This window comes from Ixodes scapularis, unplaced genomic scaffold (genome assembly GCF_016920785.2).
Source record: "Ixodes scapularis isolate PalLabHiFi unplaced genomic scaffold, ASM1692078v2 PGA_scaffold1__304_contigs__length_218370807, whole genome shotgun sequence".
NCBI lineage: Eukaryota > Metazoa > Arthropoda > Arachnida > Ixodida > Ixodidae > Ixodes > Ixodes scapularis.
The window spans coordinates 102,582,826-102,598,757 of NW_024609846.1; the positions used below are offsets into that span (position 1 = coordinate 102,582,826).

Here is a 15,932-nt window from a genome sequence, read left to right on the forward strand (position 1 = left end):
TTCGAGCCCATTGCGCGATTGAGGCCACCGGTCGGCCATCTTACGAGTGCCGCTGAAGTGTTGTCAAGGCGGCGGTCATGTGACCTTTGCCTCTGTTTTCACGTGACCTACACACGGTAACCATGGTAACTGTCTAGGCTTGACAGCATATCTCGTAAGATGGCCGACGGTGGCCTCATTTGCGGTGCGGGGAAGTGCGATCCAGCAATTGTCATAAAGATCAGTGTACGGCGCGTGCATCACTGCGGAGTAAAGCTATACGCACTCCGGAGTGTACTTCGGACGGAAATGGCCTATACGCACTCCGCTTATCTCGTATAAAACGAATGGTCACAACGAGTTTTCTAAGCGGTGGCATAGCAACAGTTTCCCGCGCACTCCCGTCGAAGGAGGTCGCACAAAAATGGGCTCCCGCGGAGCAGCGAGTACGGCCGCTCCCGGCCGGGTTTCTTGCGTCATGGCTACCACGTCGACTGAGTTCAAGGTCATCCTGCCACAACTGTTGAAAGGTCAGAACGCTCTCAACACTGTTATTCTGCACGGGGACCCTTCGGCGAGACCGTACCGAATCGAGGACTTCGGGGACGCACTCAAAGGCGTGCTGAACATGGAGGAGATCGCCGGCCTGGGCCCTTTCCAGTTCAAACACGTTTGGATGGTGACCCTCCACAGCGCTGAATCAAGGGACGCTCTGGCTGCCAGGTCGGAACTGGTCGTCAAAGGGAAAAGATGCCTTGTGCCTTGGTGTGGGAGAACTCGTTGGAAGGTGCACTGGGTGCCCATCCCGACATCGGACGAAGTCGTCAAACAACTGCTTACGCCATTCGGCCGAGTCAAGCGCGTGGAACGTGAGATGTGGAGACAAGAGGGCTTCGGTAACCTGGAAACTACCACCAGGAACGTGACCATGATCCTGGGAGACGGCGTCAGCCCGGACAAGCTGCCACACCAGGGAAACATCGATGGTATGAAGGTGCTGTTCTCGGTGCCGGGGCGGCCGCCCCTCTGCCTGCGCTGCGAGAAGGTCGGCCACATGCGGCGACAATGTGTAGCTCCATAGTGCAGACTGTGTCGTGGGTTCGGTCACGAGCCGGAACAATGCACGCAATCATACGCAGACATGACCCGCAGCGCCAGGAGGCCCGAGCACTTTGGAGAGCAGCTTGACAATGCCGACATGGAAGAGTTGGAGACACACGCCGTGAGCCTCCCAAATGTCATGGAAAACGTCGACGACCAGCCCTGTGGAGCCAGCGAGGGAGACAAGGCGACTAATGGTGAAGCGGCGGCAGCAGCGGCCGGAGAGGCTACGGCCTCCCCGGCTCCCATCGCCATTGTGCCAGAGGAAACGGGGGAAGTGACAAACCCATCCACTCCCCCCGCCTTTGTTGACGAAGAACCGGAATGCGTCAACGAGGACACGTCAGCCAAGGACAGCGAAGGATGGCAGCCGGCCCCAACGAAAAAGAAAAACAACAAGAAAAAGGCAACCCAGGCATTGGAGGAAGACCAGGCAAACAAAATGAAGTTGAGGGGGAAGAAAAACGAAGACCCCTCTCCACCAGGCGGAGTCCCCTCTCCCGCAGAAGACCCTCTCCCAAGCGTTTCTTGAGCTTTTATCCACCCCCTCCTCCAAACTGAACATAAGTCAAGGCCCGCGGAAAAGCTTTTTAAAATTGGAACTCTAAATATGGTCAGTTTGATCACCTGGGAGCGGAAACAGTGGCTCCTCGATTTACTAAATAGGGAAAGGGTAGATATCGCTTTGATTCAAGGGACAAAATTATCGACGCCAGAGATGGCCAAATCATTTGTGCGTGCCTTCGGGCATGATTTTTATTGTATCCACACGCTCACAACGAGGTTTTCGGGGGGAACGGCGGTGCTCGTGTGGAAACGGGGGAACATCGCCATTGTGGACCGGGACCTGGGTGACGATGGGCGCTGCGCGACGGCAGACTGCCTCATCGGTGACCAGCTAATATGTTTTATCTCGGTGTATGCTCCGAACAGCCTAAGCGAGCGACAGGTTTTCTTCGAGATGATGAGGCACATGTTGGACACCCCTGGGGACATCGTGCTTGGGGGAGACTTCAACTGCGTTCTTGGCTCTACAGACAGGACTGGTGGTGTTGCCGGGAAAGACAGCAGTGCCACTACACTTCGCGACGTACTACGAGACAACGACCTGGTGGACGTCACTTCTAGGTTCCCGGGATTCATGCTGCGTTACACGAGATGGCAAGGAGGATCCCATGCAAGGCTAGATCGCCTTTACGTTTCTGGCGGACTTCTCACAGGGGTTTCCTCTTATAGTGTCAAGATGGTGCCCTTCTCGGATCACGGACTCGTTGCCACCAAGCTGAGAAGCGGCGTGGCGACCAAGCATCGTGTGAGAGGGTCCTGGAAAATGAACATGGCCATCCTAGACAGCTAAGAGTTCTCAGTGAGGGTGCAGCAACGCCTGGAGAACTTCGGGAGGGTGGTGGACGCCTGCACGTGGGAGGCTTTCAAGGAAGAGCTGCGAGAGCTTGCCAAGGCCTTTTCACATACCAAGGCAACCGAGGCGAGACAGGAAGAACAGGCTCTGACAGACACACTCCGCATCATACTAGAGGAAGAGGAGGAGAGGCCTGGCACCTTCGCTGAGGAGATTCGACACTGCAAGACACGCCTGCAGGTGCTGGAGGAGAGGTTGCGGGGCACCCAGGTGAGGAGCCGAGAGCTAAACCTAGAGGGCGAGACCCAGCCCACGAAGATTTCCCGGACCTTCGGAAGGAAGCGCGCGCAGGAAAACCACATCTCCAATGTGCGGTACAAAGGCCACCTGGTGAGCGGGCAAGAAGAGGTGGCTGCAGCTTTTGAATTATACTACAAACGACTCTTTATCAAACAGGAATGCAATGTCAGTACCCACCACATGTTTCTCCACGAGCTTGCCACCGTCCCGGAAGATATAAAAGACTTAATAGGGAGTCGGAGGTACGGCGAGCCATCAAGAAGCTGTCCGGGAACAATGCGCCCGGACTGGATGGAATTGGCGCAGAGCTCTACAAAAGGTATGCGGACCTCCTCTGCCCCATTCTGGTAGAAGTATACCAAGATATCTTTCAGCGAAAGCTTATCCCTCCGTCCATGAGGGAAAGTCTTACGGTGCTCATCCCAAAAAAGACAGGCAACAGCTCTGATCCAGCAGTGACGGACTACAGGCCCATCAGTCTTCTCTGGGGACTACAAAATTCTTGCCAAAATTTTGGCGAGAAGGCTGGATCTTGGACTTCCGTGCGTGGTGGGCGACCATCAAGCTTACGGTCTACGGGGGTGTTCCATAGTGCAAAACCTCCACGCCATGCGTATCGTCAGTGAGGCAAGTGGTGAAGGACATCAGCCTTTGGCGGTCCTTCAGCTCGACATGAGCCAAGCCTTTGACCGGGTGTCCCACGAGTTCCTACGGGCTGTGCTGAAGAAATGTGAGGTCGGGGATGGAATGTTGGACTGGGTGGGCCTCTGCTACCGAGACATATCGACGAGACTTCTCGTCAATGGCGATAAAGGGCGCTCAATACCGATAGGCCGCTCGGTGCAACAGGGCTGCCCGTTCTCTCCCATACTCTTCGCCCTACTGCCCTCTGCCGGGCAATCATCCGGGACACCACCATTCAAGGACTGCAGATGGGCGATCAACATGTGAAGCTCCTGGCTTACGCCAATGATGTGGCCTTGATTTGCACCTCCAAGGCTCAGGTTGAGGCTGCTTTGCAGCACGTTGCGGTATTCTCCCATGCGTCGGGAGCAAAGGTCAACCGGCGGAAGTTCATCGATGCTTGGCTCGGGGATTGGGCCACGACGCCCAAAATCTTTGCGGGCATCGAATGTAGAACAACGGTTGACATCTACCTGGGAGCGCTGATTGGAGAACGTGGGCCCACGGTGGAAAAGTGGCGTCAAAAGACCAACGCCATTCAGGCGAAGCTCTCCCCGTGTCTCGGCAGGTGGTTATCGCTCTTTAATAGAGCGTACGTCTGCAACTCTACTTCCTATCCAGCGGTACTCTACTGGGCACAAGCTGCCGTGTGTCCTGAGTCAACTGCCAATCGTTTTCACCGAAGCTGGGCGAGCTTCATCTGGAGGTCGACGATGGAGAGGACGCGGCGCAGCAACCTCTTCCCCAGTTTGGCGGCCGGAAGTCTGGGCCTTGTGAACGTGGTGCTGAAGCTCCACGTGCAGCGCTTCCTTCTCATCAGAGACGGACGGGACCCCCTCTTTTTAAGTGCCCTACATCACCTCGGGTACCCATACCTTGGCAGACGGATGGTCAGTACCACAGGTCGCACCACCAGGGGAGCGGGTCTGCGGTTCTACGCAGAAATAGCCGCCTCAGTGGAGTTCTTCCTGGTCCACTTCTCCTGGGAATACCTCCTTGCTGCCAGCTGCAAGACGCTGTACTGGGACACACATTTGCGACTGTGCGCCCAGTTCCCCTGCACAGAATGGAGCCGATCCCCCTTTGCGCAGCCGGGCTCTTCAAGCGGGTGCGGAGGTTTCCTGTCCCGGCATCCACTAACGACTTCTTCGTCCCACTCCACATCGAGACGCTGCCTGTGAAGGTGTGGTTGGACGCGAGGGGTGTTTTCGTCCCCTGGTCTTCGAACTGCGTCCTGTGTGGCGCAAGTGAGACGATACAGCACATCTTCGTCGAGTGCTCAAACGCATACCTCTTCTGGGACGAACTCAGGGTGGCATTTGGGCAGCATTTTGAAATCGTGTGGCCAACCTTTAAGTATTTGAACCTCGGAAGTGCCGACAGTTCGGACGTAGCCCCGGCAATAGTCCTGCTGGGTCTGCAGTCCATTTGGTTGGCGCGCACTGTCATGGTAGAAGGTCACACCGACGCCAAGCCGACGTGGGATTACTTCACGTCAAGGCTGAGGTGGCTCCTCTCGATTGCCTCGAGAGAGGAATACCACGAAAGAAGGGAATGGCAGCACGAAAAAAAATAGACTGGAGGCAAAACAACTGTAGGACCAGTGCGCCTGGCAACGGAGGGACAGGAGCGGGGCTAACTAGGGTGCCCACGCTTCCTGGCGCGTTAGAAGCTGGCTGCGGCCAGGCAACAAGGTTTTTTTATTATTATTTATTTTATTTTTTTACTAGCCTGTTAGCCAGGACTGACTGTTTGTGTTATCTTGTGATCTGTAAATCAGGACTGACTCTTCTTTGTCTCTGTCCTCATAATAGAATTACTAAACATATGAAAGTGTCCACTCATGTTACGTGTAACTCCAATATGTAAATAAACTTGTTTTTGTTGGGAAAAAAAAAAAAAGGCTTCATACGCAAGTGGACGCAAGTTCGATATGCGGTGGGCCAACTTTTTTTTTTTTCTTTTTTTCTCTAACATTTTGTTTTGTCGAGGCATTTGGCGATATTTACGACATTTCTTTTTGCGATGAACAGTAAAAAAAAACAAAAAAAAATCCAAAAAAATGTTGTCGGGCAACTTTGCAGGACTAAATGGTATGGGACTCCCTTTCCGGAGGTGCGATCGAAGACAGCGGGGCTTGGGTTGCCGGCAGGACGCCACGAAGCGGCATGTACTGGTTACGTTTTGTAATTAGCAGCCGCACACTGTCGCCGCGAAGCGGCGTGAACGCAGACGGGCGGCTGTGTTAACGAGCTCCCCAGTCATACACGCGCCGTTGGAAAGGGTGGCCCGAGCGGCATGAGCTCTCCGAGGAGTGCGTATAGCCATTTCCGTCCGAAGTGCACTCCGGAATGCGTATAGCTTTACTCATCACTGGGGAGCTCGTTAACACAGCCCCCCGCCTGCATTCACGCCGCTTTGCGGCAACAGTATGCGGCTGCTAATTGCAAAACTATTGACCCATTTGGTCCTGTCGTACTTGCCGCTTCGCGGCGTCCAGCCGGCAAACCAAGCCCCGCTGTACCCCATGCACCTCCGGAAACGAAGTCCCATACCATTTCGTTCAGCGAAATTTCGGCGACAACATTTGTTTTTTTCCTGTGTTAATCGTCAAAAAATAAATGTAAATATCGCCAAATGCGTTGGTAAAATAAAATATGTGAGAAAACAAAAAAGTAAGCCCGCACCGGGGATCAAACCCGGAATCGGTTGCTAATGAGACAAACATTTTTTTTTTTATTTAAAATTGATTTTTATGTACACGTTTCAAAAATTCGTTCACACTTTTCGAAAAACTCGTTTCGAGAACTCGTTTTATACGAGACTTTCGGACAGCACTTGAACGCGCGAGTGGAGTACCGACGGACGGCACTTGAACGCTCAGCAAGAGTGCCGTCGGACGGTACTCTAGACACTACATTATTTATTTGGTGTGCTGTTCTAGACGTGCCACACAATTATGAACCAAGCATGAAGAGGCCATTCGTTCTAAAGTGGTACGACCCTGCTTGTTTTCTGGAGAAAACATTGTTTGCAGGCCAGTAACACCGAAATGTCAAAAAGCGCTTATTCAGCCGGTAGAACACTCGTGAGTGTGTATCAAAGGAAAGGAAAATCGACTGTTTACAGCCACGCTTTGTGTGCATGCTTGTTACTGCCGAATAAAGTATGTGGGAAGAGGCACTAAGGAAAAAGAAGGACAGTAGGGAGAGAAAGGGAGCGAGAGGTCTGGAGGCCTCCTGCTTTGCCCAGAGGCACTGTGGAAAAACTGGCTTGCAGCGCCTTCTATGATTTGTTTATCGGTATTGGGTAGTACAAACCTGCATATTTGAATTTGTCCCGCGTGAAAACGTTAGCTGGCGGTATGAATTCCCCCTTGCGATTGTTTTACGGCACAGAATTGAGCCAATTCCTAACGTGGAAAGCTTCTTTCGTTCCTCAAGACTTCGCAAAGGGAAGAAACTCAGCGATGCATGCTACTGCAAGCTATGCCTATGCCGTACAAGAAATCTCAAATTTGGTGTAGGTGCTCTGTCACTCGCAAAAACAGCGAGCTTCCTTGATGTCAAGCTTGAGGTGAGCCTACGTTAACTTGACTTGTAAGCAAAGGCACCCAAATTGCAGTCCCTTTCTACAGCCAACGAGATCAGCCGATGACCAACCTAAGAAATGCTCAAAAGCAGACACAACCAATCGAGCTGCAACCAGCCGTCTGTCGGCCGAGCAGATTGTTCTTACTGCATGCTGCTTCTTGAGCTCTTGCAGCTTTTCTTGCGCATTTGCGCTGTAAGCTTGACACAACATAAGATCAGCAGTAGGAGCTCTGCCTCCAGCACATGCTTCTTTCCCTCTGTTGTGCCTGTAGTGCATTGGTGTGCACGCACACTGGTCTTTTCAAATGAACGCTCTCGCTGGAGACGGCACTTTTACTACTGATCTCACATTGCAAAAGATGTACTGGTTCAATCGGATCGCTCCACTGGTGGGACGGTATAGCGTGTTCCCCTTTGTAAAATCTGCATGGCATACGTTTCTATGCGTGCCACCAGGGGCGGATGCAGGAATTTCCTGAGGGGGGGGGGGGTCAGGTGTTGGTCAGCGTACCATATGTTAAGGAACCCCCTCCCCCTCCCTCGTTTCACGCCCTAAATTTTACGCATGTGGAAATCAAGAGGGGGGTCAGGACATCCAGATCCCCTCCCAACTAAATCCACTCCTGCATGCCACGGCCGCTTGATCGTGTGGCCGTGCTTAGCAGAACAACTTGGAGGGCGAGAAAAACAATTGCCTCGCTTACTCGGTGCGCTGGGCGGCCTGGTATCGTCCCCTCTGCTTGACTTTGTGCAGTTTCAATGGTAATGTGTAGAATTCTTTGTCGGGGGTAATTCCTTCGTGTTCTTAACAGTTGACGATGCAAAAATACTGTCAGTGGCAATGTTTCAAACACATTAAGGCCACGCTTGTTGCTCCCAGTTTCGACAAACTTGGACGAAGGAGAGATTACTAGCTTGCGGCGAGCTCGGGTCTCCAGGGTAAGGTTGTGCGGTGACCACTACGAGTGACATATTTTCAGTTGTTATCACGTGAATGCACAAATAACAGCTGAGTGCAGATGTAAAAAGCCACCTGAACAGGTTTGTTATAGTGCGAGGCCACAGGGCTTCTCAGACACTCTATCGTCTGCCATTGGGGGCGTCATGATACGTTCAATGCTCTTGTGCAGGAGGCCTAGAGAGCCTAGGTTTAAGAGAAAGAGCGATTCAAACCACGGAGAGTGTCTGCAATTTAATAGCGGACACCTCTCGTGCAGGCTGGGTGCCAATGTGCATGCATGAGTTGCCGCACGAGAAGGAGGAAGCAGGCCCGAGCAAAGACTGGAGACGGTCGCAGACGATCGGCGCTTTGGGCTCCCCACAACTTGTGTTGCAAATGGCACATAAATCACGGAACCCTAACCGAGCAGTTGAAAGCACTCTGAAACCTAGGTGCACCAGAAAAGTCCAGTTCAGTTCACACCAAGGAGTATGTAAAGAATTTTGCTGGAGTGGAGGCCGCCTATAGGTACAAATGGGAGGGGGTGAAGCGTGGCTGAGCGGGCGGCGGCCATCTTGCCGTGGGCAAGAACCTGCATCGTTCGCGCTTTGCTGCGAGTTTTATGAAGGTAGTGGCGGTTACAAAACAGGGAAGTCAACAAACAGCTCGTGTAATAACAATTTATTGGTCGTTTCTTAGCACTTAGTTGGCCTATAATAAGCAGCGAGACAATTACAACCCTAAAAAAATCCCTTCAAAATATGACATTGATGAGTTAAAACCAAGCCTTGGTTAAAACTGTCGTATTGATGGTTTATTTTATTGATGTCTGATAATAATCACTTTTGACAGAAGCGGCCTCGCCTTGTCCTTGATCATTTCTTTGTTCTTTTCCTTTGTCATGTGGTGAATTCTGACCTTAAGATACTCTTTAGCCAGCTTCTTACACAAGCTGTAAATATGGTTGTCTAGAAGATCGCAGCGTAGAAGGTGCGGTTCCAGTTGCAAAAACCATTTCTTCTCTAGCAACGCACTCAACACTTCCAAGATCAACTGTTTGGTCCTATGCTGCACCGCTTTGACGGTTTCCCACTCGGCCTTCAACTGCGGCAGCCCTTTCTCGACAGCTTCGCACAGCCCGATGATGTCTTGTGATGGAGAAACCAGTTCACCCCGTTTTTTTTGCCTAGCAAGAGGTGCCAGCTCTTGTGAATGCAGGGCTGCAATACACTGTTGCCATGTTGTAGTTGAACAAACTTTGCAAACAACAAAGCCCGCAATGTATGGCGCCATAGAAGTGACAAAAGGGGACAGGCTTTCAGGACGGGGAATACGGTGCTTGTAATCGTGATCTTTTGACTGCATGACGGGTGCCCTTCTGGTGTCGTTAAGGGTACTGGTTGCATCTTCTTCAGGCATAAAAATAGATCCCGTCAGGATTGATACCATGTCTTGAGAGCAATTCCCCAAGTTGGAAGACGTCACTTCTGTCTGAATCAACAGTCGTCTGTACGAAGCCATGAACTGCGCAGCCGTAGAGTTGTTGTTAAACCCTCCCCGTCCTTGAATGCACCTAAAGAACTCAACATGGTCCTGGCTCAGCTTGTGTGTTAAGAGGTACTTTGAACAGCTTTTCGGTACTTGCAATGCAGATCAAGAAGCCGATGAAACCGTTTTTTTTAACCCTTCCAAAATAGGACGTCCTAATGGGTCTTTCAGTCTCTTGATGTACGCTTGAGCCCCAGAAAAGAATGCCCTCCAGCATGCTTCATTCTGCTTTTGTAAGGCCGCCTTGTAGGGTCTTGCCAACGGGTTCCTAGAATTGAGGACGTGGTCAAGTGGTCGAACAAATGGTCGAAAACTATGATAAATTTTTCTGTTGCATTTGCACCTTTGAACTGCAGCAGCTTGAGCACTTGGTCGAAGAAGTCTAAAGCGTCAGCCACTGATGCACTTAGTGCTCGAACTTGTGCTGTCTTCAGTGGCGCACACCTTGTTTTGATACCATTGCTTGGTAGGTGAACCTACAGGCAGCTCTCCTCCCGCTTCGGACACTTCAGCAGTCGCAGTGATTGTGCAGTCTCGAGGCTTGGGTGCTGGCTGCTTCATTTTAACCTTTACCCAGCTAAAAAGTTCATTAAATCCAATTGGAATTCCAGCTGGTTTTAACTGGAACCAATTGGTTTCAGTGGGTTCCAACTGGAAGCACACTGGCCAATGGGTCTCACCAACTGGAATTATTTTTCCAGATGGAAGCTGAATGGGTTCATAATGGTTCCCATTGGTAGTGACCAATTGGTTGTCCAAAAACCCAATTGGCACCAATAATAAAATTCCAATTGGAACTTAATGGGAATTTTGAACCGGGTAATAGAAAGCATACATGTACTTCCTGAGTGCCAAGTTACCAAGCACACTGGATGCGTAAAACAGTGTCAAAAGAGATGATGCCACAGCCTACTGGCTACACGTGAGGCAAAAACTAGATGAAAAAAAAAAGTTGTCGAAAGCCATTACACCCTTTCTCTCTCTCTCTTTCTCTCTCTCGCTCGCTCGCTCGCACGCACGCACGCACATCTAGTCACGAACTGATGCACACATCCAGCGTCACAAACTGACTTGTGATAAGCGCAAAACATTCATTTTACTGTCACAATTCCCCTTTTGACCACTCACTGGCTTCTGGAGATGAATTGGAAAGGCAGGGAGCAGCCTGGGCGCACTCCCAGGCAGCAGTAGCTTCGTTTGTCCGGTGCAGTCGAAGCATTCCGGTGCGAAATGCACGGAACACAAACAATGTCAGTCTTTCACTTGCCAGCGTTTGCGACGAACGGCTTGCTCCCAAGGGCTCCGCGTCTTCGAATCCTTTGGAAATCTGTTAATGAATACGAGGCTGTTAATTGTCGTGCATAGGTGCCACATCGCTGGGCATTGCCAGGGCTTAGGGAACCTCAATCACATCCCCATTCAGAACAATTCTCATTGTACTTAGAAGTGTAGTGTGATCCTTTCCCCCTCCTTCGCCCTGTTTGTGCATCCGTACGCAACACAGGAGCAAACCTTGTTTACATGCCCTCTTCGTCAATTTCCACTTACTTTTAGTCCACAACAAATACCACGTTTACCCCCATTCAGGTGCGTTTTCTGCCCACTTCAAGATGGCAGCCGCCGGGGGTCACTTGAAGAGTGCCCCCTCCACTCCAGCAAACTTCTTTACATCCTCCTTGGTTCACACCCATTTAGCAGGTTGTTGGCCATTCGACGGAGATGCGTGGAGAGTCCGACAGTGGCGGCAGCCGCCGCGGAGGGAGGAAAACCAAAATTTTGAGGGGAAGGGGGGATTGAACGACGCAATTCAACTGTTGTCGTCGGACAGGTGTTTGCCTGTCAGGACCTGCGCCAGTCTCTGAACATTCTTTCCCTGGCTGTTGTTGATGAACGGGATGTTTGTGTCCTCTCGCAATTGCTCTAATAGCCCGACGCTAAAACACTTTAGGAGCGCTGCGAGTGCCGTTAGTTTTGCTGACCTTACTCCTATCGGCTATAAAAGGTCCTCGAGGCTGCTGCTGGGGGGTCCTTGGCGGGCGAAGGTAACTTGGAGCCCGTATCATTTCGCATGATATATCAATACCACCTAGAAAACAAGGTCTGCGCATGATTCGTCGTTTGTGTATCTGCGACCTGCCCTATGCGGCAAACAAGCCAAAGATTGACGAGAGTTGCCGCAAAGCGGTAGATTTGTCTGTCTTGGCATCACCGCACGCTAGTGTTGCTCTCGTTGCGAGACACTGCAAGACGTGCTGGCAACGATTCTGATGCGAGCTAGGCAATGCCGCGTGGATCCACTACTGGTGACATTTGAGGGGGAAAGACGCGCGCAGCCCTTGTCTTCTAGGTGGTGTCGATTGTACACACTGCAACCAGACTGAAGGTTAGCCGCGCTGTTGGCTCTCGGCTGTACGGGCAGTTGGAGCGGAGCTGCCGTTGGTGTGCATTTGGTGGGCCTAGGCCGGCGTGATGGCACTGTGCACTCTATAGAAAAACTTTCCAGAATTGTTCTGAGCAGTTGGCTCACATTGGCTATCCAAAAGCATGTGACAACCACTGGCAGCGCAGATTCTGGCCGTAAAGAATTGTGCAAAGAGGTGGTGTAAGGGTTAAAGTAGAGTAGCTTACGTATCTCCGTTAAGCATCCATGGTGCAATTCGTGCCTTCATGAAGTTCAAGACCTATGCTTGAGACCAATGTGATTTTGGTTGTACTGCACTGCTGACAAACTTCAACGGTGTTTTATTTGCTGCTGATGAACTTCATCCCATCATGGATATAGCAGAATCTTTATTTAATACCTCGATGCTTCGGGAATCCCGACGTGATCCTGCTTGTCGGGATTCCTGAGGCGATTCGCGAGCCAAAATAACTGTTTTAGTGTGGAAGAGGTAGAATTTTTTAAAACCAAGTTTTCTAAAACCATTTTTATTTTTCTGTGACATTTTTTTTTGTATTTCTGTGCGCACTTTGTTTTACTAAGTTTTGTTATTGGCTAGCTCAGTTTAAGTGCTCATAAGTTTGAGACTGTATCCCTGTATGTTTTTTTTGTGTTCTTGTTGGGTTCACATTTGCACGCTTTCAAACATTGCAGTCCTCGAGAAGATGTGTCGACACTGCCGAGACTGCGCGACAGAGTGCCAGTGGCACAAAGAGAAGCATCACTGACATTATGAGGCTGGTCAATCAGGGAAGCACCGTAGAGGACGGCAATGACGATGCAAAGAAGCTCCGAATTGAATCTCCCATCAAAACTTTGTCACCAAATGCAACAAGACACAATATTTCAACATCTTCTGTTCCGAGCAGTGGGTAAGCCTTGGAAATGCGAGAGCTATACTTTTTAGTTTGGAACGGAAGGAAAAACTAAAGTGAGGAAGCTGGGGACAAAGGAAAAGTGCCACTTGATTTATGGCCGCCTCACACATGCAGCACGTTGCTGATGTAGCCCAAAGTCGGCACTGTATCAGTTAGTTCTGCATTGTGTGTGTTTAAACAGGAAAAGGCTGGGTCATATGCAGTGCATTGTGTCTATAGAACTGACCTAATAATAATAATAATAATAATACTTAGCACTGTGCTGTATGTGTGAACAGGCTCTTACTTTTCATATGCCTATCCCATTATGTAAAAAATTATTTCCAGGTCACAGAATGTAAAAAACAATGATGATGTGGCACTGAACTCGTCAACCACTGCCCAAAAGTTGCAAACCAATGGCGCCCGCTACTTCAGCGTTCTATGGTGCAAGTTGTCGTCGAAAAAGGTAAAACTGTACATGTGCTTTAAAGGAGTACAAAAACAAAATTTTAGCGCTTATTTCTTTGTTGAAATATGACAGCTATCGAATACGAAAATTTCAAAAACACCATACTTCAATCAAAAAACGAAAAAAAAAAAAAAAAAAAATCTATTTACAAATTTTGTTTAGCGGATGCCCCCTGAAGCTTTGTTGGATGGTCCTGTCGTCATGTATGACATACTGGTGTATGCAAATCAGGCCTGTACATGAGTGTGAGAGATTGTTGGAGAGTGCCACCGTTGAGTAGGCCAAGCTGGGCTGCGTCGGCAAGCTTCGCAGAGCTGTTCCCCTTGTTGACAAAGTTTGCAGCCATCCCCTTCAAAAGGATTGCTTGCTTCGTTGGACGGGTCAAATGTTCGTTAGCGTTCTGCACGTTTGCAGCAAGGCACCATGCTGTTGTGTGAGGGGGGGGGGGGGGGGTGGTGCTTGGGCAGCAGCGGGGTGTATTGATTACCGTGAGACACCGGTAATGAGGAAAAACTATGTACGGAAGCTCTCCCTATCGCTCCTCCGTCGTATCCGTCGTCGCTAAAGTCATAGATGAACTAAACAAGAGCGCAACTTGACCATATAACCGCAACGCTCGACTGCAATCTCACTCCAAGCGAGCCAGCGTAGCTGACTGATGTCTTCACCATAGTAATAATCTCCGTGTTGTAGCATTCTATGCAAACAACTGCGTACAGACCGTAGTGCAAGCACTCCACGATGTCATAACTACGATGTGCTTGGCCCTACCACGCGATGGCATCACGGGAGCGCCAGATTTCCGAGACGCATCGCGTGCTCTTCAACGGCTAATTTTGAAGCGCTCGCCCATATTCGGCATTAAGAAAGAAAAATACAGCCATCCATTAAAAAATACAAGCGTGTGATTATCACTTACAGGTACTATTGATTGTATTCGACTTATTCCTTAACATTTTGCACATATTTGAAGTTTCGGTTCAGAATCCCTCTAAGCTTGAACCGTTTATGACGAGCCTAGCTCATCAGTGTGGAGCTGTCCTCAAACCGTTCAGGACGAGTATAGCTCGTCTGATTTCTCCAGTTCACGCACTCCACTGTTTTGGACAAACCAGGCTCTCTCATGGCTCAGTTTGCAGCTCCACCAACAGATAGCAGCACTGCTTTATTTCAATTTTTCTCTCCTGTTTGTGGCTAGATGCTTTATTTTGAAGGCAACAAATGGAGTCAGAAATTTACCAAAACTAAAAACGGCTAAGGAGTCAAAGCCTGCTATGCTCCACACAGTTTTCTTTGCTAAGAGGCAGCTTTTTTAAGGCTGAAGAAGCTGTCTCTTAGCACATTGTCTGCATCCAGTCTGCTAGCTTTGCTTCTGCTACCCTTAATTCTGCTTCCATTGTGCATAGCTTGGAATGCCTATGGTGTTTCTTGAACATGTTCAAATACTGACACCTGTAACTTTTTCGGAGACCCACTCATTTACATTCCAATTGGTTTTCAGCACAAGAAATGGGAGGGTGATGGTAGGTACACCTTGCATGCTTGGCATATTTTGTTTTGGAATATGTTCTTCACATATTTCACAAAGAAAACGACTTGTTGATGCAGCGGTGCTGATTGTCAAGGGAAGGTCAGCCCAACTGAAAAGCCTTGAGGGCAAAGAGTAAGTTGAAAAACTTGGTTTCCATATTGTTGCAGCAACCATATTTACTCTTAAGTCCTAGTCAAATCACGAGTGTATTGATGCATTCAGTGCAGTTCAGGTAAGCATTGTCATTACTGCCCTTTTTCAAGCCCTCTGAGATGCCAGACTTCTGAAACTGGCAATGTCGAACTCGCGTGACGCCCATGTGGGCGTATCAAAAACACAGTGGTCTCCTGAAAAGCATAAGCCTTCCAGTAATGTGACCATAGTTATGAAATGAACTATGAAGCAACCAGCACAAAATCTGTGCAGATGGAGAAGGGCATTAGGGCATGGCAATGCCCATGCATAGCTGCATAAGGTGTGTATGTCCCCAGAAAATGCTACTTAAGTCTAGGAAACTGTCTCCATGTTATCAAGATTTCTTTTGGCCTCCAGAGCAATACATATAGTTTTAGCCTCAGCTGCTCCCTTCAGAAAATCTTGTTTGGGAGAGGGGGACGTGATGCGTGGTATTTTGTCTCCTCCCCCATATTGTTTTACATTAAAGTTTTGAATAATCTGGGGAGGAAAAGAGGGAGGGGGGCAATTTGCCCCCCCCCCCCCCCCCCCTTCCACTGTTTTAATGCCATTGACTTCACCATAACAGAAGCATGACATTCCCTCCTGTATGCTAATCTAAAGGAAGTAACTGAAGGAGCTATATACTTTACAGAATAGCAGCGTGAATAATATATACTGAACAATTTAATCTCTTACACCACTAGTTGCTCTGCAAAGAGTTTGGCAGTAGTAAATTTTCAGAGTAATGTAGGCTGAATCCTTGTTTATTCATTGCATTCGGCAGGAGTAGTTGATACCACGAAGGGCACCACAGTATTTGGTGCCTCAGTATACTTCTGGTAATCTATATGTCTGTTCATCAGGAACTTATGGCGATCAGGTGTAACAATTTTTCTTCGGGGAATTATCTATAATATGTCTGTAAAAACCTGCACACATAGGGAGTGGTA

At 49.5% G+C, this 15,932-nt stretch overlaps 2 protein-coding genes across 6 annotated transcripts in view; one reads left to right on the forward strand and one right to left on the reverse strand.

The window, feature by feature from the left end:
- LOC8031331 (DNA repair and recombination protein RAD54B) overlaps window positions 1-15,932 on the forward strand; it is a 71,600-nt gene that overhangs the window by 1,232 nt on the left and 54,436 nt on the right. For 3 of the 5 annotated variants that reach the window (XM_042290869.1, XM_042290871.1, XM_042290870.1), the window contains exons 1-5: window positions 11,222-11,547; window positions 12,600-12,817; window positions 13,151-13,271; window positions 14,776-14,797; window positions 14,883-14,937. In XM_042290869.1, the coding sequence (XP_042146803.1) occupies window positions 11,392-11,547; window positions 12,600-12,817; window positions 13,151-13,271; window positions 14,776-14,797; window positions 14,883-14,937 (572 nt within the window). In that variant the 5' untranslated portion in view covers window positions 11,222-11,391. Of the gene's footprint in view, window positions 1-6,827; window positions 7,001-11,221; window positions 11,548-12,599; window positions 12,818-13,150; window positions 13,272-14,775; window positions 14,798-14,882; window positions 14,938-15,932 lie in introns of those variants that run through there. The other 2 variants (XM_042290872.1, XM_040217932.2) reach the window with 2 other exon arrangements.
- Window positions 8,597-9,668, reverse strand: LOC121836121. The gene has a single exon (XM_042290873.1). The coding sequence runs from the start codon at window positions 9,476-9,478 to the stop codon at window positions 8,777-8,779; it is 702 nt and encodes a 233-aa protein (XP_042146807.1). The 5' UTR covers window positions 9,479-9,668; the 3' UTR covers window positions 8,597-8,776.